The sequence below is a fragment of the Macrosteles quadrilineatus genome, unplaced genomic scaffold (assembly GCF_028750875.1).
Source record: "Macrosteles quadrilineatus isolate MER2022 unplaced genomic scaffold, UCM_ALF_1.0 Scaffold_6__1_contigs__length_79288215, whole genome shotgun sequence".
NCBI classification, from domain to species: Eukaryota; Metazoa; Arthropoda; class Insecta; order Hemiptera; family Cicadellidae; genus Macrosteles; species Macrosteles quadrilineatus.
Genome location: NW_026542599.1, coordinates 70,809,742 through 70,834,703, shown reverse-complemented (window position 1 = coordinate 70,834,703; position 24,962 = coordinate 70,809,742). Strand labels below are relative to the sequence as shown.

Genomic DNA, 24,962 nt, shown 5'->3' with positions numbered 1-24,962 from the left:
AGTTATGAATTAAATAATCTTTTAGAAACAATGAGTTAAATAGGAAGGATTTTGATTTTAATTAAGAGAGGTAAATTGGGTCCAAATGGATGCTTGAAGAGTATAGTCTGAGTCAATAACTTAATAAAAATGGATTGTTCTCACCAATCTTCTGTAATAATAATTTTCTTCTTAGTTTAAAGGCTTAAATTCTTCTTTCTTCAGTAAAATTTGGAAATTTTGACACTACTTTCTTTTATAATATGACAATTATTTTCACAATTAAGAGTTTAAACTTTTATGTTCTTCTTGGATGCTTTTCAACTGCACACTCTTTTTCATTGTTGTAAATCATATCAAGTTATGGGGTTCACATAAATAAAAACATGGTTGAATTTTATTAATAATCTTGAACCCAGATGGATGGTGTTCTGATTGGAGGATTTGTTTTTGAATAATAATTTTTGAATAAGCCAATGAATAAATTTTTGATTTTAAATTATATATATGTTGAGACAATATGGTTTTAATAATATTAACAATGGACATGGATAAATATTGAAAATATAACAAGATTGAGATTGAAATTAAAATAAGGACTATAATTATAAACATTGAATTTTGAGTCATTACACTACCTACTTCATTCTGGAATAAATAATCTTGAGAAATAAATTGACTAACCTCTTTTACCTTGAAACAAAATCATACCAAAGCGTGAAAATCTCACCTGGGTTCAACACAACAGTGCCACCACTTTCCTTGACCTTCAGTTCCAACTGTTGTTTAGACATTTCCGGTGTTCCCGTAAGTACACAGATCTCCAGTCCGTTTAACATCTGACTGAGTGACGACACTGAGTGCAACTGATTGTTAAGGAACTGAGTGCCAATCGAGCGCTCGTCTCTTGGAGCTCGACGCTTCCTTGCGCGAGGAGATTGCTGCGTGATATGGTCGTTCACCAGACTCCCGTACGCACTCTGTAGCGATACAAATGCTATCGACTAATGTAGAGACTATATTATACATCATTGGGAGTGAGTTGGTCTAGTGGTAGAGCGCAGGACTTCTATTCCCGAGATCCCAGGTTCAAATCCAGCCAATCACCAGTGGATATTTTTTAAGTGATAATGCCACAACCTCCAGGTCCAGCTCAAAAAAAAAAAAAAAAATACCGGGCTAGAGCCCAGCATCCTAGGACGAAAAGAAACTATACACTATATACAGCAAAATCACACACACATTTCACCTACAGATTTTTCATCAAAAGTATAATGGAATTAATTTGTTCGTAAGCCAAAATTAGAAGCATGATGGAAAAGCAATATTTATTGTTAATATTTTTTGATTATTTAGTAAATGACCAGTTCATGGTTTCTTAAATTAAAGGAACAACATAGATTTTCTATACCTAAATTCAAAAATTATGGACAATTCTTTGCAAAAGGTCACTGAAGTCACACATTTGTACTAAAGCTTAGCAAACATCCATATATGCATTCGCATAGAAAGGCAAGACACAGTTTTTAATTTAAAGTAATAATTCATATTATCCAAGAGGAAAGAACTGACCTCTCTTAACCGTGTAAACTCCACGGTGGTGAGACAGTCGGACCACGGCTTGTCGTATCTCACTTTCTCAATCCGGGGGAAACGCAAGGTGAAGCCAGTCTGGTAAAAGTCGCTGGGCACCACCTCGGACGCCTTCACCTGGGACAACACAGTGAGTTGACCAAGGATAATGATAACTAGACGTTCTATTCCAATGTTAAAGATGTAGGCAGTTTTGGAATAAAAACGAACATCACTGAGCCGTTGACAGCGTACTGATGTAAATTCCTGATTTATGTTGAATACACCAACTTTTTAGCCAAGCTTTACTGAAAGGATAACTTTATGTAAACTATAGTAACTTTTAGGTTCTGTGAAGGCGATTAGATGGGATAGCTAGGGATATATTGATAAGTAGTTGTTACGGTTATTCATAATATAATATTCCTTCAGGGTGGATTGAACTAGCTCTTTTGACTGCAACTGGATTTCTCAAGAAACCTTAATTAACAGGCAACCCTCGTATTTATTATGTAGTTAACTACTATGACGAGACTAATTGTCACATAGGAGTAGGAGTTGGCTAGAATAATGGTAGATGAAGTAAAGAACACAGTAACAGTGTCAAAGTTGAACTAGCTCGTTTTCCCCCAACTTTAGCCCTTTAGGCTAAAGGGCTAAAGTTGGGGGAGCTTTAGGAACCTTAATTAACGGAGATCGATGTGTATGTTATACCATAAATTATCTCTAGCAAGATTTTGTGAACATTGTATTGCTGAGACCTTACTTGGACAATGACAGAATCCATAGGTTCAAGCCACAGTTCCGGTCTCTCCCTTGTCCAAAGGTGTGACGGAGGAACGTAGCCAGGTTTGGTACGACGCCAGTGCGGCTCCAGTTTACGACTCAGTTCTGACAACTCATCCAGTGTACAGCCTGAGCCTACCCTTGTCACAGACTCAAACACTACTGGCACCCCTCCTGTTAAACATGGAGTATATTTAAATTTGTATACATTTTCAATATTTCAGATTCCAGGTCTCAAAGAGCCATAAAAACTTCCTATTTTTTAAACGTGATAGAAAAATGACACAGGTTAGACAGTTGTTTTAGTTTGGGTGTTATTATGAGAAACAATTTAACTGAAGCTTCAATTTAAAAACTTTGAATACAGTATCTTTCATAAACAGTGGTAAAGTTACGTCACCTGGACCATCAGGTGGGGGTTGGGCGACCCCTAGTAGGAAGTGACTGATGAGGCCCCGTCTTCTGCCCCCGCCGTAGTAGCCTCCCACAATGAGCAGATCCAACTCCACCATGGCTCCTGCAGTGTACTGAGACAAAAAAAGCAAATAAAAGTGATTGATTCTATAATAATATCGTCCTAAAAGATAACTGTGATTATTTATACATTGTTACTTTCAAACCATTGGCATACTGAAATTGCACTACTTTATTACATGCTGGAATTACTATTTTTAGCTCTTTTAGTGACTTACAAAAACAACCATAACTTCCTTATTCATTATTATTTGTCTTGAATCTTGGTCTTCCTGCTCAGAAACGATGGAAGGACAATAACCTATTTATCGGATTATTTCCCTTGGTCATAAGCAATAAGGTCACATAAGGTGCACAATAAGGTAAGGCATTTTGATCCAAAACATAACCTCAAATCTCCCACTTGTTTACAAATATTTTTGTTTTCCAAATCAGGTTAGGCAACCTAAGTAACACACCATTGCTATTGCAGATACAAATTATTGACCTGACAAGAGTTGCGATTCCTCGAAATAATGTTGACCATCCAGGACGGAACAATTTCATCTAGGAATGCCAGAGCGCATTTGTGGTTGGGGTAAATTACATCCAAAACATCCTGTGTCCAAGCAAATCTTTAAAACTTAATTAATACAAGGGTTTGCCTCTTATAATTCAGCCTTTTGGTTTTTAAACCTTTCGCATAGTAAATTATTGCCTCGAAGACACTTCTGAAGTCTACATTATTTTTTACCTACAAGTGATTTTCTAAAGGCCGAAAGAAACAGTGATGCCTACCTCTGGTTTGATTTTTATCCAGTCCTCTTTCCTGGAGTTAGGTTTATAGATGGAGTTCGGGTCTTTGACCACAATCCCTTCCTCCAGACGGTCAATGGCAAGGTTCAGCTCTTGCAAAACCTCTTCTCTGTAAACATTGAGAAACAAAAAATTAATAAATACATATTTTAATAGTTTAACTACTTTTTTGGGTGGCAAACAAGGGAACCCAGAGGAAATATTTCCAGGGGGCGGATGTGATATCTTGCTCAAATAATCAGGAAAAGACACATTTTTGCAAATAATTTTAATATAAATATTTTTAAATATTTTTAAATATATTTAAAAAATATATATTTTTGGCTGTCTAAAAGCCCAAACTTTGTTCAAAATTTACAATTCACACCAAGAGCGTGTAGCATATTTGCTCCAAAAAGTGTTTGTACAGTGGTGGTCCAAGGCAGCGATGTCGTGGGTTCGGATCCTGGTGACTGCCACTAAAATTTATCAGTACAGTTCACCTTTGTACTGTACCGGCTCACCCCTTGCTTTGCTGTAAACGATCCACCCACAGGTCTGTAGTCTATGTGGACGGGCAAATGCAAGGTTAAAAGAAGCCGCCAACCTCATAAAAAAAACCTTAGAAGAGTTAGAGAATACAGGGAATATATGGATTAGGACACTGTTGGAAGAGCAAAAGAGTGAAAATGGAAGGCATCAAGAAAGCTGTAACAGAATGAAGTGGAGTGGGATAGTGGAGGTACCGTACTATTCTCAAAGAGTCTACAGGATTAAATCATCAAATCCGCTTCGTAATTTCTACGTACCCGTTGTTGACGACGGTGCGAGGTGTGCTTATGAAGATGCCCTCGCAAGGTGTAAACACTTGCTCCAGAGCTGCCAACCTATCACTGAGTGGACGGTTCGTCAACACTGCACCGTTCAAGTACAACAGGTCAAACACACAGAAGCATGGCTGGTGGACATTTCCAACCCTTAAAGACTTCACGTCCAAATTCATTCCTGCAATGTTACGACTCGGTGAGAATCATTCATGAAACATTAGTGTCATTTTTTGTGAAGGTAAGTTGTTTAAGAGGTTATTGTGGGCATTTACCATCACAATTAGCAAAAAAGTTTTTACAATGTTTTAGGATCTGGAATTTGATTCGATCCTACCCTCATGGCATCAAAACTACCACTTTGTATACTTATTGTTACTTTTGAGTAAGGTATACTTTAAAAGAAAACTTTGCAAACCTACACATAGATATTTTTCTGACGGATTTTTCCCATTCATTATCGCAGTCTTTTTTTCACTACCTACTAATTTCCGATTATTGTGGAATGAACTAGTGTACCTTTGGTTCCAAAACACCTGTACTTAGTGTTCCAAGGCATCATTTCTCCATCCAAGATGCAATTCTTCACTCCGGATTTGAACTGTTTGATCAGATAAGGAGTAATAGATCCTGTCGCTTCATTGCTTCCGAATGCATCCGTAAACTCGTATCCATTCCTAAGAGGTTTTGATAACATTTAAACACATATATTCCAGGGTATTTTTGATCAAGGAAAGGCTTTTGGCCAGGATTTTGAATTGTAGAATACTTTTGAATTGAAGGGGATAGCATCTAGCTTACCTCAGAAGTACAGGTAGGCCATAGAGCACACAGAAGACACATAAAACATAAAATGTGTTGTCCTCTAGGAGACTTAATCAAGTGAAGAGAAGGAAAAAGAGAGTTCATACTGAAAGTTGAACAGTTCAAACTCTCTTTCTCTACACTTCAAAAAGTCCCCTCAGGGAACGAACATTTTGTGTTTTATGGCCAACCTGGACTTCTTCTATGATAAAGTAGCTGCTATCTTCTTTATTTCAGTTTATGATATTTTCTATTTTCCCTAAAACTCAATCGTCAGTCGTGTTGTGGTCAAGGAATTGTGATGATTCTAATAATTCCTTACCAATTGAAAATCTCAATACGTTGAAAATAATTTTACATGAAAAGTGAGGGCTTCAGAACATAAATGTGGGAAAATAATATAATTTTTTATCTAAGCACACTTGTCAACAAATATGATTGTAGCAAAAGCCCTAGATCCCTTGTAGGTGACGATTGGCCCTCCTTTGCAGGTAGAAAAGGAAGCGGGTTCTTGAACTTTTACCAACCCATAGTGCAACTGCATTTAAAATGAGTTGATAAAGAACACTGTAAAAGCAGTAAGAAGTACATATTTTTTTGAAAATTCTGTCTGATCTTTTTTACATGCAGAATCAATGTGGTGTTTGTAACATGAGTTCTTGACCAACCAAGGTGCTGACTTTTATGATTGAACCCTCGCGATATAAGCTTATCCAATTATATAAACATGTACCTGGAGAAGAACTTGAACTGTCCGTCTGCGTAGTGGAGCTGACTCCTCTCTCCGTCCATTTTTGTCTCCACATATCGTGGACCCGGACGTCTGTAGAAGTAGCGAGAAATGTTCTGTACGTCGCAACGCACGGCTAACATGGGATGACACGAGTTGAACAACGTTACTTCTACTTCGTGTAACGGCTGTGTAGGATCAGTTAGCTTCTCACAGACCTAAGAGAGTGATTTGTATGTTAGCTAAGGTTACAAAATACAGGGTGTGCAGTAAATAAAGTGCCAAATTCCGGGAAAGGGTTTTATGGGTAAAAATGAAAAGGAAATCTAGAATAATATTTGTTCCAGAAGCTCTCATTATTAAAATTGCCATCAACTAGTTTATTTACTGACAGATTTTTACATTCAAAGTGCCATTGAATTTGTATTTAAAACTTCTTTAGATGTGATGTGCAAAATTTTGATTGAACCACTCGTTTTTGTGGAGTTTGACTTTAAATGGATGCATTTTGAAATTTTACAGTGGAACAAAAAAATTAATATAAAAAATATCATTCTTGATTTTAATTAATTTTACCGAGTTACACAAAAATAGGGAATAAGTTATGGCCGTAGGTCTGTCTCATGGTAGGCCCGGGACTGATTTACTATTTCGTTTTGATGTACCCAGAGGCCAAAATCACACTCGTTTACATTTTTGTATTGTACTTAGTTCTTTCTGAGAGTGGTTCATTCAACTAGGTTCTTTTTTATAAAGAATGGTCTTTATGAGATGTTTTCAGTACCCAAAAGTCAAAGAATTTGAATTTGAAGATTTAACATGGTCTTAAAGGTTATACTAATGGCATACAAGCCCAACCACGGTTTGTACCTCAACCACTCTAACATCCGCCCATAGCAGGGAACGAGCACGACAACGAGTTTGAATGCCTAGTTTGCATGTCAAAATTCCCGAGGTTCCGGTTTCAAATCCCACCAACACTGGGATTTTACCTAAGAGGTAATTCTGCAAAACCTGTAGGCTTAGCCTGAAGTAATGTGAAAAACAATCCTGAGCTAGAGTCATGTAAAAAACCTGTAACCTGTTGGAGACTGTGGGTGAAATCATAGACCTCCTGGGCATCCGGATGGTACACGGAGAGTATCCTCTTGGTTCCCAGTCCCAGCTTCATATCCTTCAGGACTATCCGGATGAGCCACTTCTGCTCCAGAGCTGTCATACGGTGCAACATTGCCTCCAGCTCCCTGTCCACGTCTCCTGGCAAAACAAGGGAAGTTATCAAACTCCCAAATAGGTAAGAACCTTTTTTTTTAGGGATGGACGAGATTGGATTTTTAGTTCGAGACGAGACGAGACGAGATTTTTATTTCTCATAAAATTTCGAGACGAGATCGAGACGAGATTTCTCTTCTCATACACAACGGGAAATGCACGTTCAAAATTTTTACCTGATTTTGTAACATTGTTAGATGACTGTTTAAATACTAAAATAATGATAATAGGCAAGAATATTTACAATCTTTCATTAAATAACATCAGCATAACATTTTTTTATTAATCACGCCTAACTTATTAAAAATGCCTACGATTAGGAAACATGGTGATATCAGTTAGGATAGAGTTCAACTTATCCTAAAATAAAATAAATCATAAAATAAAAGCAATATTAATTTTTATAAAATAGTTACTTGTTTTGACTTTTTTTATAGTAATAAAACATTCCTCACACTGCTTACACCTAACAAAACTTCTCAAATGTTATTAAAGTAATATTATTAAAATAATGAAAGTAATATTTACATTAAAAGAATTAAAGTAATATTTACATTAAAAGAATTAATTAAATAAGAACGCCTTCGAAAAGGAAACGCAACTACAACACGCTCCTGTATTGCGGGTATTGCATTGACTTTCTGCAGGCGTTTTTTAATTTTTTTTTTTTTTTTTTTATTCTCGTCTCGATAAAAATCTCGGCCAAAAAGTAATCTTGTCTCGTGTAACAAGATTGAAAATTTCCCGAAAATTTCCCGAAATTTCGAGACTTGACCATCCCTACTTTTTTTATAGAGGTTGGGAGCCTCTTTTTAAGAAAAATACAAAAAACACTATATGTGAAATTTAGTAGGTTAAAATTTTAAATTAAAAACTTAATTTTTGAGGTTTAAGACAGATTTAATCATCCAATGACAAATTTTGTTCTGTGCTAACATGCGTTGTGCAGATTTTTTCTATGCTGAGAAAAGTTTGGACATCCAGTCAACAGCAGAAAAGAGATGTATAAAAGAAGTGTAGAACAGCTTTATTTTCGGAATACCATAGTTTTACCCTTTGTGAACTCACTTGGCTTCCTGTCAGCGTGGTGGAGAGCGATATTATCCAGATGGCGGTGGACATCGTCCATTGACAGTTCTCGCCCTGTGGAGCATCGGCTGCGCAGCACCCAGTAAGCTACGTCCCCAAAGTCGCCGGCACTGTCACCTGCATTCTTGGGCGCTCTACATCGTAGCAATATAAATGTGAGCTTTACTTAAATATCTACTTAAACATGATTATAGACCCCACCTATCAACTTATTAAGTATACAGTATTTCAAATAAATTTTTATTATTAAGGATTCAAGTACAGTATAGGGTGTTTTTTTAAACGCAACCCAATTTAATTAGCGAAGGACAGTGTTTAAGGACTAGCTCATAAATTGGTATCCCTATTTCCATAACTTTCATTGCCGATCAGCTGATACTGCATATGAGGTTTTTATTGTGTGAATAAGAATCAAATGGTATTTTTGCAAGCTCAAATTGTATGCATTGTAGAAAAATACATTGAAAGTAAATTGCTGGATTGAAGGGTTCATATTGCTCAGGGTATTTAAAAGTTAAAAATTCAGCAAACGTTCATCATTGACATTGAAAAATCATGGATGAAAACCATCTTATCCATGGGCGTCCATCTGGGGGATATGAAATAATTACCATTAAAGAGACTTGGGGTTCCTTCTTGGAAAATATTTAAAATTCAGGTAAAACATGGCTAATTTAGGCCTACTAATTTTGAGTTGTAAATTTATTGTTTATTTTTCTGCTTTCAAAATTGAGAACTTACTGCTGTGGCCACTCGTAGCCCAAGTGGTACTTAAGCTTCCTAAATCAATGTTTCCATTCATCCCTATCTCTTGCTTCTTCCATCCTCTTTTCCACTCACCTTAGGTGTACTACTTGGTCCTAATAGCTCAGCTATGGGCTTTCCTAGGGACCTTCTGCTTCTGAATTATTTTCCAGATTGACTTCCTGGAGCATTCTTTTTTTCTTCGTTATCCTGTCTATCTCATCCTTCGGCTACGTACCTGTGCTACAATAGCTGGGTTTTAGCTTATGAAGGGAGTCTTAACCTCCTCCCACCACTCAGCCTATATAGAGGACGCCCATGATCTTACCCTTCCCCAATCATCTAAATTCATTATTTTTATAATATCACACACCCAGCTATGATTGGTAATATCTGGAGTTTTATATTTTATGACAAATAAATGAAAATATTACCGAAAGTTTTTCAATTTGAGAGCGTCCGTACTGTCCGGATGTAGACAGAGAATTACGGATGTAAATCCTGGCAAGAACTGTCTCTTTGATTCCATACGCATCACGTTGGCGGTCAAACTTGGGCAGTAACAGACGCAGCACTGGGTAGAAGCTGGTTGGCTATGAATGACAATCATAACACAATGTTGTGTATAAACATAGTACAAATATATACTAGCTTCTCTGACTAGAATAATAATACTGTATTGACCTGGGTATTTTATGTAGGTGAGAAAACATGTTTAGGCGATTTGCCCAACTGGACTCAAAGAATTTTTTTTTAGGATGATTTAAAGAAACATCAAAATAAATTATGTTTTTAATAATCAGCAAGGAGTTTGGATAGGTACATGTTTGGACATTTAAAAAAAAAATATATATTTTTTTATTGTTTGTACAAGTACAATGGACGTGTATAACAAACAGTCATAAATCCCATAAGTTTTAGAGGAAAATCTCAAATTTTAGAAATTATGTTAGAGAATATTGAGGGATGTATTCAATATTAATCTCTATCATAATGAATTGGTTCTAAAGTTTTAAATGATACAAGAGTTTAACTAATTGCACCATTTTAGGATTTCCAGACTATCCAGTATCCACTTATAGATAAAACTTATTTTCCTTAACTATGAAACTAAATTTATGTTCCTGCTTATTAGAAAAAAACTGTTACTTTTTGGGAGCTTTTGGTTCTGTCACAAATTAAATCTTACAACCAAACCTAATCCTGTTGCAATTTTTTAGATTCTCCTAGAATCAAGAACTTTAAATTATAGTTACTACTATTTTTAGTGGATTTTTCCTATTGGAAAGAAGCTTTTAATTTATATGACCTTGGGAACAAATAAAATTTTCATTTTGATGTCCCCAGAGGCCAAAAACACTGTTGGTTGAAATTTAAATACATTATCAGTGTGTGTGTCCATGCAAACAACAAATTGAGCCTTGTGTTCTCATTTTGATGAAATTTGGTACCTATGAAAGTTGGTGAAGAAGCTAAACCAGTAATATCAGACTTTGGGAACAGTTTCAAGCAGTGAAAATTTTTCCCATTTTTTATAATCAAAATATCAAATTTAGCATTCTTAAAATACATTATGTTAAGAAAAGAAAAAGAAAGCAAATAATTAAGTATATTGAAGGGTAATTGTACACTCAATAGTTAGGGAGGAAATTCCAAACTACAAAATTTAAAATCACCTTATTCTTATTGAGAATAAACAAGTAATCCTTTGAAGTTTGCTTGTTTATAGATATATTTTGATAAAATGTGGCAAATTTGTTTATTTCACACCAAATTATGTATTTATATAAAAAATACCCCCGCCGCAGCAAACCTGCCGACTAAGCGAATTTCCATTTGTCTGAATTGATTTTCAGTTAAATATATTTTAATAACATTAGGTTTAATGAGTACCTAGGTTTGCTGCTACAAGGAAACTAATAAAGTGTGTTTTTGAGTAAAATATTGATAGCTTAGTACAAAATAAATAAATTTGCCAAGTTTGACCAAAATATATCCATAAACAAGCAAACTACAACATTTGACAGTATTCTCCATAAGAATAACATGGGAATTTGAAATTTACAATTTTTTTAATTTTCTCCGTTACTAATAATCGAACAAAAATACTTTTATATACTTAATTATTTGTTTTTTTAAGCTCTTTAAAAAGGTCTAAAGAGAAATCGGGAAATTTTGTGTTTTGAGGGTCAAAAGTGAGAAAAACCAATTTTTACCCCATAAAACCCCCCGTAAAGCCCCGTTCCCATGGTCCGATCGTGCTGGTTCGCGAACTCATTCAAGTTTATCCCGCTTTACACCTTTAAACCAAATTTCATCAAAATCGGACAAAAATTACTCAAGTTATCGCGTTCACGGACGTATATATATATATATATATATAAAAATTTGAACGAATGGTGTTTTTGGCCTCTGGGGACATCAAAATGAAAAAGTAAATCGGTCCCGGGTCTAGGTCTTACCGTGCCACCTACGGTAATAGCTACTTCCCTATAGGGAAATTCGCTAAAAACACATTTTCCTACTCTCTAACAGCAAACCTACGTGCTCATTAAACATGGTTATTTAAAAGGGGAGAAATTTGTTATGTTCAAGGAAATGTTTGAGTTAAGAATCCAATCAGACAAATTAAAATCGCTTAGTCAGCAGGTATGCTGTGGCAGAGTATTTTGTGTGTTTTCTTATATTTCATGTTATGTGTTCTAGGTTGTTTATCACCCTATGCAAATTTCACCACCAGTGTTGCATTTTCATGGGGTCTTATACTACTTACTTCACTAACACTAACGTCGATAACATTGCAAATAATTTACACACAAAGTCACTGGTATTGAGATCCAGCCGAACGGGTATCAGTATCACTACTCAGCCGCCAACCGTGGCAAATACCAACAACCCTTGCCAAAGAAATGTAACTAATGAAGAAACACCTTCGCCACCATAATCCGTTGTTGTTTTACCTGTTCAGCCCAACTGTGACACCACAAAACATTGTGTGTAAATGTTTTGTAATTTTAGAGGTTAGTGTTGCGTAAAGGTGTAAGAAGATAGTATAAGAAGAAGACCCCCTTGAAGATGCCACACGGGTTGATAAAACAGGATGGTAAACTACTATATCAAGAACAAAGAAAGGGTATTACTAAAATTATACTTACATTTGTAGATCTGTAGTCAGAAATAAACTTCTGTAAGACAGCAACTCGTTTATCTCTTCGAGCCAAGCTTATTTTTTCACAAATATCACTGAACTCGTAGAACATCATGTTTACAGAATGTTTGTGTTCAGAATCTTTGACTTTTTACGATGCTGATATTCAATCTAAAAATAGTTTTGTGATTCAAGAGTGGAATAGATTTAAGACTAAATCTATTGTTTATAACATGTGTTTTAGACAATCCAAAGATATTTTGGTTTTGTTCAAATTGTTTAAACAGTTTTTCAGTGTTTACAAAAGTAATTAGATTTTCGAAAAGAACTTGTGAACAAAAGTTTACTGTACTTTTTTAAAGCCAAGACTTTTGTTGGTAACATTCTGTCTACGACAAATGTTCAATATTTACTACCCTGATAATTAGACCAATACGTTAATTACAAGAAAAAAAAAACGTGGTTCGGATTCCACTAAAATAAGCACATAGTGGCGCCCCCCTCTTAAATAATGGATATAATTGATTGAATGTTTTGTTAGAGAATGAATTTTCAAAATTGGGGTTGGTAACAACTTTGTTCCAAAAGAAGTAGGCCTATTAGTGTAATAATGACATCCATTCAGACATATAAACAAAAGTGTTGTCACTTATAGTATGGGAGGCAATTAATATGATGGTTTCACAATTAAGTTATAAGTTATATAATAGTCATAAATCATTGTAATCTTTTAAGTATGAAACTGTCAAGTGAAAAATTTACATTGCCTACAGTGAAGCTGGAGGCCTAATTTTGGAGAGGAGAAAAACTAGGCTATTAAATAATGTATTGAATAAAAAAGTTTATTGAAGCAACTTAGGCATAAAAAACTTAAAACAAGAATCCTTCTAAGATGTTTAGGTTAACAAAAACCGCTTCAATGCGAGATAAAATTCAGTCACAACAGTATACATAAAAAAATCTAAATATTACTAGAGTAGAACCTCGATAACAAGACCCTTGGAAACAAGACATCCTTGATAACAAGTGTCATTTTCAAATCACCTTAAATTTATTTTAAACCTAATTACATGTTATTGCAAACATTGATATAAGAAGTCAACTTTGTCTTATTTAATTATCCCCATTACAATATTGTTATCGAGGTTCTACAAAATCAACAAACAGGACTTTAAAAAACTGTCCAGATTAATTCTTCTTGTAAGGATTAATACTTCATTGAGCTTAACTGGTTCCAATAGTACCACTGCACAGTTCATAGTCTTATTAAAAACTAACACCATTGATCAAATTTACCTATTACAAGCATTATCCTAATAGTAATAGTTCAGAATGAAGCTTTCCTGAACCTTAAAATAAAATATTTAACAAAATAGCCAAATGTTTTCAGAAAACTGGACTGGAGAAATAAAACAGTCTTTGTTAAAAATGAAATAATATGTTACACAAGATCATTATTGACATCTAATAACAGTTAGTTCTAATCACCCTTGATTGAATTTGGTTCTATAAAGTATTTCCAGTAGTTCATACTTAAGCATTTATGTTTACAATAATTCCCAACATTATGAGAACTCTTTTCAGCTTGGCTATTCACCATTACTTTCAAAATGATAAAATTAGATGCAATTATAGGTTCAAAAGTCTTTGCCCTGACAACTCCCCATGGTGAAATGGGATAAGCGTTGAGATATTTACAGACGAAGTTTAATAACAACATCAGATCTGCTAATCCCTACATTAAATGACATAGAGTAGAAATTTTCTGCTTGAAAACAAGCGGGAATGTTACGGTACTTGTTCCTTTCGGATATCCATTTCTCAGAGGGTTGATTAGATTCAGTGAATTGCACACAACTCCAAGGACGGACTTGTTCCCAAGGTTCTGAGCATTTTAGATTTTCTTTCCACAAGTTAAGACCATAGACAGCTGAAATCCCGACTTCCACTTGTGATTCCTTACTGTAGCAATGCATTGTCATCATCTGATCAGCGGCAGCGAAATCTTTATTATAATCCTCAAGGAGTGGATGGGCTTCTATCAGCTGTGCTATATTACCTTCACTGGTCAAGTCCGAGAAGCAAAAGTTTCTAAATGCATTAACCCGTTTCAAATAATCGGATATGTCCATTATTGTAGATCGGCAAATTCCAGTGTTTTCTCTATCATCTTTTGTTATACCGAAGGTTTGCAAAGAATACGTCATATCACATAGTCTCATAGTTGATAACTGCCTATACCCTTGAAGATTAAAGTTCACTTCGAGATCAGAAGGGGCAAAAACAGACGCATATTGTGACTCAACCGGATTTTTGTTAGATGCTTTTTCCCTTAGTTTCACTAACGCTTCGTAAGCGGGACCTATCACAGGGTAGTCTTCATACCAGTGGTGATTTTCTTCGTCAACAACACCGTACGAACCTGGAATACCATTTGTGCATTTTGTAGCTAGAGGGGGGAATGTCGGCTCAAAAACCACTCCTGTCTTCGTAGTAATCTTTCCGATTGCTTGTAATCCCAAAAATAATGGTTCTGGTATTGTTAGTTTAGCTGATCGAAATAATTCACGGAGATGATATTCTTCTTCAGTGAGTTTATGACGAAACAACACCTTAAGCTTGATAGCTCTCAGCCAGAACAAACAAGAGCCATAATAACTTAAAGCCTCAATTGGTATTACTCTGTCTAGATCTCCATTACTCTGCGATAACTGGTGATAAATGTCATTTATTAAACTGGTGAAGCCAGTAAAAGATGGGTAGAATCTGTGTTCACGCTTTCTAGGGCATAGCAATGGCGCCTCAGCAAAAACTTGGTAGTTATACTCGGTTATCGGTTTACGCATACTATTGCGATTCATGGTTTCGATGGCTACCTGAAAAATCAATTTTAAACTGTGTAATATGAAATAAAATAACTAAATTTGTTTGAATCTTAAGTCTAATCACTTGTAATTACTAGGTTATCGACAGTTAAAGTGTATTCAATAAAGCCAAATAATTGTCGCAACACCACCAAAACTTAAATTCAAGCTTAAGATTTTTTGACGTTGTTTTGTACATTGTGTGGGAAAAAGCATTGACAATATTTTGCATTCATTACTGAATTACAGAATTGAGTCTGTGCACGTCTAGTTTTGAAACTCATGGGGAACTAGCACATTTTTTCTTGTAATTTCTCTTGTAAGGATTAATAATTCATTGAGCTTAACTGGTTCCAATAGTACCACTGCACAATTCATAGTCTTATTAAAAACTAACACCATTGATCAAATTTATGTATTACAAACATTATCCCAATAGTAACCGATCAGAATAAAGTTTTCCTGGACCTTAAAATAAAATATTAAACAAAATAGCCAAACGTTTTAAGAAAAATGGACAACAGAAATAAAACAGAAAAATGAAATAATATGTTACACAAGATCATTATTGACATCTAATAAAATCTAATAATCGCCCTTAATTGAATTTGGTTCTATAAAGTATTTCCAGTAGTTCATATTTAATCATTTATGTTTACAATAATTTTCACCATCATGGGAACTCTTTTCACCTTGGCTACTGATATCAGGATAAAATTAATAATACTTTCAAAATGATAAAACTAGATTAAATTATAGGTTCTTTGCCCTGACAACTCCCCATGGTGAAATGGATAAACTTGAAGATATTTACAGACGAAGTTTAAAAACAACATTAGATCTGGTTTTTCTTGCATCAAATGACGGAGAGTAGAAATTTTCTTCTAGAAAACAAGCCGGAATGTTACGGTACTTGTTCTTTTCGGATATCCATTTCTCAGAGGGTTGATTAGATTCAGTGAATTGCACACAACTCCAAGGACGAACTTTTTCCCAAGGTTCCGAGCATTTTAGATTTTCTTTCCACTGATTAAGACCATAGACAGCAGAAATCCCGACTTCCACTTGTGATTCCTCACTGCAACAAAGCATTGTCATTTTCTGATCAGCAGCAGCAACATTCTCGTTATAGTCCTCCAATTCAGGATGGGCTTCTACCAGCTGTGCTATATTACCATCAATGGTCAAATCTGAGAAGTAAAAGTTTCTAAATTCTTTACGCTTACTCAAATCATCAGATATGTGCATTATGGTAGATGGGATGAATCCAGTGTCTTTGATCTTTTCTAATACATTTCCTGCAACACCTATGTATTTAAAATAATTTAGGATTTGACGGTTTATCTTAGATGATGACTGTTCATAGCCTTGAAGATTAAAGTTCACTTTGAGATTGGGAGGAGCAAACGCAGAACCATATAACTCTACAGGCCCCGGAAAAAAGGCTTTGTGAAATAACGCTTCGTAAGCGGGACCTATCACAGGGTAGTCTTCATACCAGTGGTGATTTTCTTCGTCAACAACACCGTACGAACCTGGAATACCATTTGTGCATTTTGTAGCTAGAGGGGGGAATGTCGGCTCAAAAACCACTCCTGTCTTCGTAGTGATCTTTCCAATTGCCTGTAATCCCAAAAATAATGGTTCTGGTATTGTTAGATTGGCTCTTGAACAATAAAAATAAAGGTCTTCTTCTTCTTCAGTGAGTTGAACATCAAATAAGTCCTTAAGCTTAACAACTCTCAGCCAGAATAAACAAGAGCCATAATATCTTAAAGCTTCAATTGGCATTAGTTGGTCTTGATTTCTATCCATCCTAATTAAGTGGTAATGAATATTATTTATTAAACTGGTGAAACCAGTGAAAGATGGGTAGAATCTATGTACACGCTTTCTAGGGCATAGCATTGGCGCCTCAGCAAAAACTTCCTCATAATTGGGTTTCGGTTTACAATTACAATTGTGACTCATGGCTTCGATGATAATACCTGAAAAATAAACTGTGTAACATGAAATAAAAAACTTTAAATTTGTTTGAATATTAAGCCTAATTACTTGTACTTACTAGGTTAACAACAGTTTAAGTTTATTCAACAAAGCCAAATAATTGTCGTAACACCACCAACCAACTTTAAATTAAATTCAAGTTTAAGACTTTTTTGAAGAAATTGAACTTAATCTGGAAAAAAGGAAAAAGTTGATTTCATGTCAATCGCAGTACTAAAATATAATTGAGTATGCTATAGCTAGTTTCCTTATGAAACACATGGGGAACCAGCACATAAAAAAAGAAAGGCAGGAAAAGATGACTTGACTTTTTTTTTAAGTACATTTTAGACCGTAGTTCTTCATTTATATAATTAAGGTAAACGCACCAGTAGCTGACAGTATAAGAAACTATACGCACTTAATAATCCGTGGTTTTGAATAAATAGGAACTAAAGAGATATTATGGATTTTATGTGATTCTAAATTTAGTGTAGTTTTCAAATTTGTCATACATAAAGGGGTTTTTAAATATATTTTATAACATTTTTAAACTTAATTCAACCTTTGTACGTGTTCCAGTGGCTGACAGTGAAAAAAGTGCTTGTACCAGTAGCTGACTGTCAGTTGTCCCAGTAGCTGACACTGGAACTATAAAATGTACTATTACTATATAACTGCTAAACCTAAGGGTTTTATACCTAATTAATAAGACGAATAAAATCTAACTTAATAATTAAATTATAAAATCATGTAAAACGTTATTAAGAAAATGTATTTTACATATTATAAAATAAAAAATATTTACATTAAAAAATATATATATATTATATATATTTTTAAAAAATATAAATCTTTTAAAATAATTTGGCTTATTATATAAAAAATTAAAATGTGTGAAATAGCATGCAAGTTTTGATGGGTAAAACCAATTTAATATTGTGCATGTAGCAAATATCCCCTGTCAGCTAGTGGAACTTGTATGGCTTTTGTGTACCAAAGCCTGACATTGATATAATTTTAAATCCAAAACCCCTAACACCCCAATTTTGTCATGAAATTGACAACAAAGGTATAAATGATAAAAATAATGAGCCTAATCATTAATACTATTTAAGAAATTTTGCGAAATGACAAAAAACCAAACTTATCTTCTTAACAATTTCATTGAGGGAATCGACTAAATGTGATGTGTACAGACAGGGTCGCTTTCAAACCACCACCATTCAGCGAGTATGGGCTAAATTTCACCGATTTGTTTGTAAACAAATCAAGAATAAACATATGTTCTTCTAACAATGCAATCATGTGTACATATTTTTAAGAGACCATATTATAATGTAAAGAAAGTCAAACTGTCAGCTTCTGGAGCACTGTCAGCTACTGGTGCATTTACCTTACTTAAAAGATTTTATTTCAATATGTTTGTGTATCGTTAAGAAATAATAATTAGTTTTTTTTAGTTATACCTTGAGCATGACTTTTTCCCAACAGTTATCCCATTTCCAAAAGGAAATTTGTGCAGTAGGCGTGGTACTGAAAAGACTGAACGTCTCTCTAAACTCTAAAGATGTAGTTAATTGATTATTAAAACCATTGTGCAAGTACACAATCACTTTACATAATTTCGTTGTTACTTTAGTACTTTATATTTTGTATAAGAAAAGATTGCAAACTAGGCATTGATAAAAAATGCAGCTGAATTTTTCATTCAAATGTGGCTGGGTAGCTGAGTGGTTATAGTGCTCGCCTAGTAAATGCTCGCCTAGTAAATCAAAAGGTCGCCGGTTCGATCCTGAGAAAGGTTAGTAGCTTTTTGATGGTTCGAAACTGGACCCAGCTGTTCCTGATCATTGGGCTTTAAATAAATGATCCTGACTAATGAAACCGCTGATCTTAGTCAGTAACAAAGCTACACAGGTCATCACACACCATTCTACACTCATATTTGGGTTAAAATACGCTCCTAGGTGGCGTCCCCATCTCAATAATTGATTGATTGATATCACCAACTCATTCATTTACAAAATATTAGCATGTACCACGAGGCTTAGCCCACGAGGTTAAAACCATAAATTTCATACAACACAAGAAATAAACAGAATATTACAATTTAATTCAAAAAAGATGACACCTAAGGGTTTTTTGCAGTTTCCCAATTTTTTTACTGCAACTTTTTACTATGGTCTAGATGCCTTTGGTTTTGTTACTGTCTTGCTAACCATTTTCTAACCGTTTTGCTAATCATCTGTAATCCAGAAGATTCCCTAAAACTGCTTTACCTACAACGGTTTTTTTTAAAGTAGCTGTTTCTTCACATAAAAGCATTGTTTTACTTAACAACACGGGCCAATGACGTTCAAGGATTGAGAGAGAAAAAGTAAAATTGCAATGATTTGAACTTCAACTAATCAGCTGTTCAGGTTAATTTAATTGTTGAGTGGTGTAATTAATGCTTGGTACAATGTTTTGTTGCATCACTGTCAGGGCCGGGTAATGAGAGGTTATAAACAGAAACATAACCTCTCTTAGAAGTTAGGAGTAGGTAGTGATTTTTTTAAACACTGTCGTAGGTAAAGTAGTGTACACAACTCACTTAAATAGTGTTAACGATGCTCGTAGACGTTTTTTAGGCACTTGCCAAGGCTATTACCTTACATTTTCTAATTGTGTCGTTAACACTATTTTTATGCAATCGTTGGGTTCTTACTTATGTTCTGACCCTTAAGGTTATATGACTCAGGCCTCATCGGTTAAAATTGTGTTCTGTACTAAATCGGAATAAAGGCAAAATGTTATGGCGTAATTATATGAAGGCTACTATGTATTCATGGAAATCGCTGTTTCTTATGGCAGGATGACTGAGTAATTACATTGCTCCCCTGAAATGTGTCAATTAGACGTTTGCTAGTTTAATCTTGAGAAAAGTCTATTTGAATATGAATCTTAAGAGTGTTGCTGTCGTAAAGTAATGATAATGAAATAATTATGAGCAAACATATGGTTTCACAGTAAAATTAAACATAGAACAATGAAAGAGATGTAATAAATGCTACAACATTCTTCCAAAATGAAATATTTTATTAAAACTGCTGATTGAATTCCAATCTTAAAATCATAAAAAATTACAAAACAAGAATAGGCATACTAGTCGATAAATATTCTAGCCTATTTGTAAAAAAAGATGATTGCTTTAATGATAAATAATGCATTTGAATGACATTTTCTACTAGATTATGGATAATAGTGAGTTTATAAAGCATTTTGTAATAGGGTGTGTTACTTACAGCTTACATACAAGTAAAATTCTGCCCATAATGATTTAAACACATATTGAACTTTAAGCTTAGCTTTTGGTTATAATTGATTAAGATGTAACAAATTTTCAGTTTTGTTTGAACACTTTAAACATCACATAAATTCTGAGTTAATTACTAAATTTTAAAATTTTTGACAATATAAAGATGACCTGGTGTGCTTTTTATTAGCTTCACACAACAACATACTTCTCCAAGTACATCCTGGCTATGTCTCTAGCACCCGAAGCCATGTATATTAAATGCAGATTGAACGCAGCTTCCCTCTGAAGGTTCAGATGTTGAGGGTAGTTGTCGATGAACTTGCTTTTGAACTCCAGAGCCTTCTTGTAATGGTGAATGGCAGGAGGCAGCAATCCCAACTGATGGAATGCTCGGCCAATATTGTAGTAGGACTCTTGCAAACCCTCCCTGCCCCTTAGATCTTTGTACTTCCAAAAGTAAGCCACAGCCTGAGTCACCAGGGAATGTTTCTTGGCTGAGAACTTCTGGCAAGCCATTTGGCAGAGGGTTACAGCTATCAGAAATGCCATCATTGCGGAGTTATCCTTCTGGAAGACGGAAGTGTAGTCATTCAACGCGTATTTGTATGTCCCTGCGACCAAACAGTTGTTGGCGTGGAGGATTGTCAATGCTTTGTGATGAGGGTTTCTGATCAACAGCCTCATGAGAAAACGATTGTGCCGGCTGTCGTCTGCTCGCAAGATCATCATATTGAACATATTCCATGATCTTTCACAGTTCAGATTCTTCAGCACTAACGCCCGTACCATGTTATAGCCGAAGTAGGCATCGGCATTGTAGTAAGACGAGCTTAAACAAAGAAGATCAATTTCTTGAGAAAACTTTGCTGTGAACTTCTGTGATCCTTGAGCGGAAAACGCAAGCCGTTGTAATGTATCGAATTTACCCATTTCCAAACACATTTCACACACACACCAAAATAGATGCCATTCTTCTTCGACCGAAGGTTCATTGAAAGTTTGGCTAAACTCACCTTTTACTTCTTCCCCTTGGCTGAAACATTTTTGAAGATTTTTATTTTCCTTCAACACTGTCCTCTTTCTGTCAGATCTAAGTGTGGTGAGCGCATTTAAATCTTCTCTATTGTTTATGTATACGAAATGGCGTGAAAGAAATAATTGGGCTACCGCTATAAACTGTTCTTTTTGATCCGGCATTTTTTGAAGCAACAGGCAACGTTCCAACAACATCGCTGTGTTCAACATCTCACTGTCTTCATCTTGTGTGAGGACTTCCAAAGCTTGGTCTTTCCTACCAAGACTTGTAAGTAGTTCACTAACAGCTAACCTTGCTGCTAGAAGCTGAGGAGCTTTCTCCACTACAACCATGTATGCAGACACAGCTTCTTCAAGACGATTTAGGGCTCTCAAACACTCTGCCATTTTTAACCATATTGCTGGTAAGTTGTAATTATCACTAACTGTAAGTGGTGTCAACAACTCTAAAGCTTTTGAGAATTTCTTTTCAGACAACAGTGCTTCCGCAACGTCAAAGTAGACATCACCAGCTTCTTCTGGATTCATGCTCTTAATTTTATCCAAAAGATCGTCCAATACATTGAATCCCCCTAAGTGTATAATAACCATGGTGAGTTTAGCAAATATATCAATTTCTATATTTTCAGGTACGTGACAGGCTTTTACAATACATTTACCATTTACCTCGTCCTTGGCAATATTCACCTTACAGTACTTGACCAATAAATCTATACAAGCGTTAAAGTCTTTTAGCCCCATTAATACTTCTAACATAATATTAACAAGCACAGAGGAAATAAGATGAGGACATTTGTGAAAAGCAATCTGAAGGGCTTCTTTTGCTTTTTTCAAATCACCGTCTTTATGGTACCTCTCGGTCAACATTTTTGCTATTTCAACAATTTTTTCACCATGATGAGGTTCTACTTTTTGCAATAGCCTCATGTACGCCTTCAAGACGGATTTGTGATCACCAATTTTCTCCAACATAGCAATAAGTCTCATATGTAGATCGAAATCCTTGACATCTGCTTTGATAGCTTTACTATAGCACGTGCTAGCTTGTTTAAAATCTTGACGGTCCTCTGACTTCTCTGCTAGATTAATCCAAAGATGTTTTGAAGATCTAGGATTTAAGTGAGCTGCTAATAAAGACACTTGAAGTGATTTTTCTGTGTCACCTTTTTCTTCATATAGACTAGCTAATGTCTCAAAGGGTTCTGGAGCCCACGGAAACTGTCTGATCACTTCAAAACACATTGTTATAGCCATTTCATGTTCTCCTTTGGCGTATCTCAAATTCGCCTCACCCATCAAGCCTTTTAAAGCTGGAGGCAGATTATTCCGACTTCTCATTTGCTTACCTTTGCTCCTTTTTTTTGCTGAACTGTTTCCCTTTATTTCTGCAATATTTTGTTCAAATGTATGAACAGTAGGTAAAATAAGAGGTTTTTTATCCTTTTCAACTTTTTCAGTACTGCTTAAAACTACACCTTCTTCATCATCCTCAAAAGGTTCTTCATTTTCACCATATTGTGCTGCATACTCACTGAATGTTAATTCACCTGTTAGAAATTTATTGGTGAGAAGTTGCTCTTCTTCCTTCGTTCTTCTCATGGGAGTTAGTTCATCTTCCGAATCAGAATTAGTTGTCCCAAAGTTGGCCGAAACATTCTGAAGCGGCAAAAAGGATGTAGATTCAGAGGGCAGATCAACATCCATTGTAACTTCAGCATCTTGATTCTCACCACCCTCCGTGGGTTGCCTGCCAAGCAGTATTTCTTCGTCGACATCCATTTTGTCTTCAACTTCAGATCACTCCTGAAGAAAAATTCTCTGATAAACTCTTCTTTATTTTGAAACGAACACATAGGCTACTCATTTTTCACATGTTTGTATCTACAATTCAGTTGCATTTTCAAAAAATAGGAATTCAACCTATTATCTGTTTGTTTATGACTATACTTAAGCTTCAGCCTAATGTCCTAAGAATATGCTATGAAGTTACTTTGACTCAGTGCATTCGAAACCAACTGTGCATGGAACTTGTGTTTTTCCATTATTTTCAAATAATTACTAATCCATTACAGTAGAATCTCTACTACATGACCTTTCCTGTGGACGATCGAGGAACGTGAAATCTATTTTTCCTACAGTCACCCGACAAAGTTGGCTTCCTTGTACTGTTTATAGTACAGAAAGCTGCTAATTGCTGCATATTTATACTTTGCAGTACGGTTTATACTTTGTCGTACGGTTTATACTTTGCCGCACATCATGATTCCAACGAAACAACACAAAACAGCGTGGTTCTATTATGCACGTAATCCGTGTACGCTTGGAAATAGGTTGGCAACACTTAAAGATAATAATACTATGAGCAGCTGATTGACTATTATAACAACTACGATTTAACCTGTCATTTCGTGTTTATAGTTTCTGGATTTTTCTTTTAAACGTTTTTAAAAAATTCCTACGATCTTAATAAACAAGAAAACACCTTTAAAGCATTTTTTTAGGCGCGGAAACCACTTCAAATTACAAAATCATACGGAACTATATTCTCAAAATGCGGAGCACATTTCTTGCTGAGGAAAAATAGCGGAGTGATACGGACCGTGGGTACTACTTTCTCTAGGGCACCATTTGTGTTGCCAGCTGAACCTAAAAACGTGTTGTATAGTGTTTGAAAGACTAATTATTTATATGCTTTATAGTGACTGTAGGAAAAATATAATGTGTAACACAAGTGAAAAAGGCCTTTGCTGCACACGAGAGCAATGTTTACGCACGAGCCGCAGGCGAGTAAAGGCGTATAAAGTGCCACTAGTTACACAAATAACTATTGTTATACAGTACTAAACTGCTATTTCTGTATAGAAGGCCTATCATGAGTGTTTTTACGTACTTTTTTGTTGCCTTTTAGTTTTTCCTAAGTTAGCCTATGGATGTACCAATAGTATCATTATATGTTTGGATATGAATAGGCTTATTTGATAAACCCTTCTTATGTTTTGAAGATAAATTAATATGTGGACACACATTTTTGAAGTTAAGGCCTAGTCTGAGTTTTAGTTCATGAAATTAATGTGTTCCAATACGGTATGTGTAATGTGTGTGTGTCGTAAGACAAAATAATATATTTAGATTAATTTTAATAAACGTGTTTAAAACTACATTTATATTTAAAAGAGTTCGCAATGGGACTATGGGAACAGCGTTTTTTAGGGTAGAAAATGTTTTTTTCAATATTGTTGACCTTAAAAATAGCTATTCTGTAGAACTGGAACTTAAAAAAACAGGAAGTGTCGTTATACGCTTAATGGTTATGGAAAAAATAAAAATTGTCATTTTAAGTTATGCCTATTCTTATGGAGAATAAATATAAGCTTATTGTAACTTAGGCCTAGTTTGCTTGTGATGCCTATAGATTATGGTACAGACAACGGTAAATATAGTTTTGTAAACTAACCTCTGCTTGGCATTACATAATAGATGAAGAGTAGGCCTACCTACATGATTTTAATAATATTATTTTCTGAAGAAATTTAGTAAAAGTACACATTTTGTAAAGGCAATAACATTAGAAATTAAATGA

At 35.0% G+C, this 24,962-nt stretch overlaps 2 protein-coding genes across 2 annotated transcripts in view; both read right to left on the bottom strand.

Moving 5' to 3' along the window:
* LOC128997322 (DNA ligase 4) overlaps positions 1-24,962 on the bottom strand; it is a 46,654-nt gene that overhangs the window by 18,972 nt on the left and 2,720 nt on the right. The window contains 13 exon segments of the mRNA XM_054422956.1: positions 710-959; positions 1,552-1,689; positions 2,318-2,511; positions 2,738-2,864; positions 3,589-3,715; positions 4,395-4,590; positions 4,929-5,086; positions 5,947-6,161; positions 7,025-7,200; positions 8,284-8,438; positions 9,483-9,535; positions 9,537-9,641; positions 12,204-12,367. Of these exon segments, the coding sequence (XP_054278931.1) occupies positions 710-959; positions 1,552-1,689; positions 2,318-2,511; positions 2,738-2,864; positions 3,589-3,715; positions 4,395-4,590; positions 4,929-5,086; positions 5,947-6,161; positions 7,025-7,200; positions 8,284-8,438; positions 9,483-9,535; positions 9,537-9,641; positions 12,204-12,311 (2,002 nt within the window). The 5' untranslated portion in view covers positions 12,312-12,367.
* LOC128997620 (general transcription factor 3C polypeptide 3) lies at positions 20,537-23,161 on the bottom strand. The gene has a single exon (XM_054423259.1). The coding sequence runs from the start codon at positions 23,159-23,161 to the stop codon at positions 20,537-20,539; it is 2,625 nt and encodes an 874-aa protein (XP_054279234.1).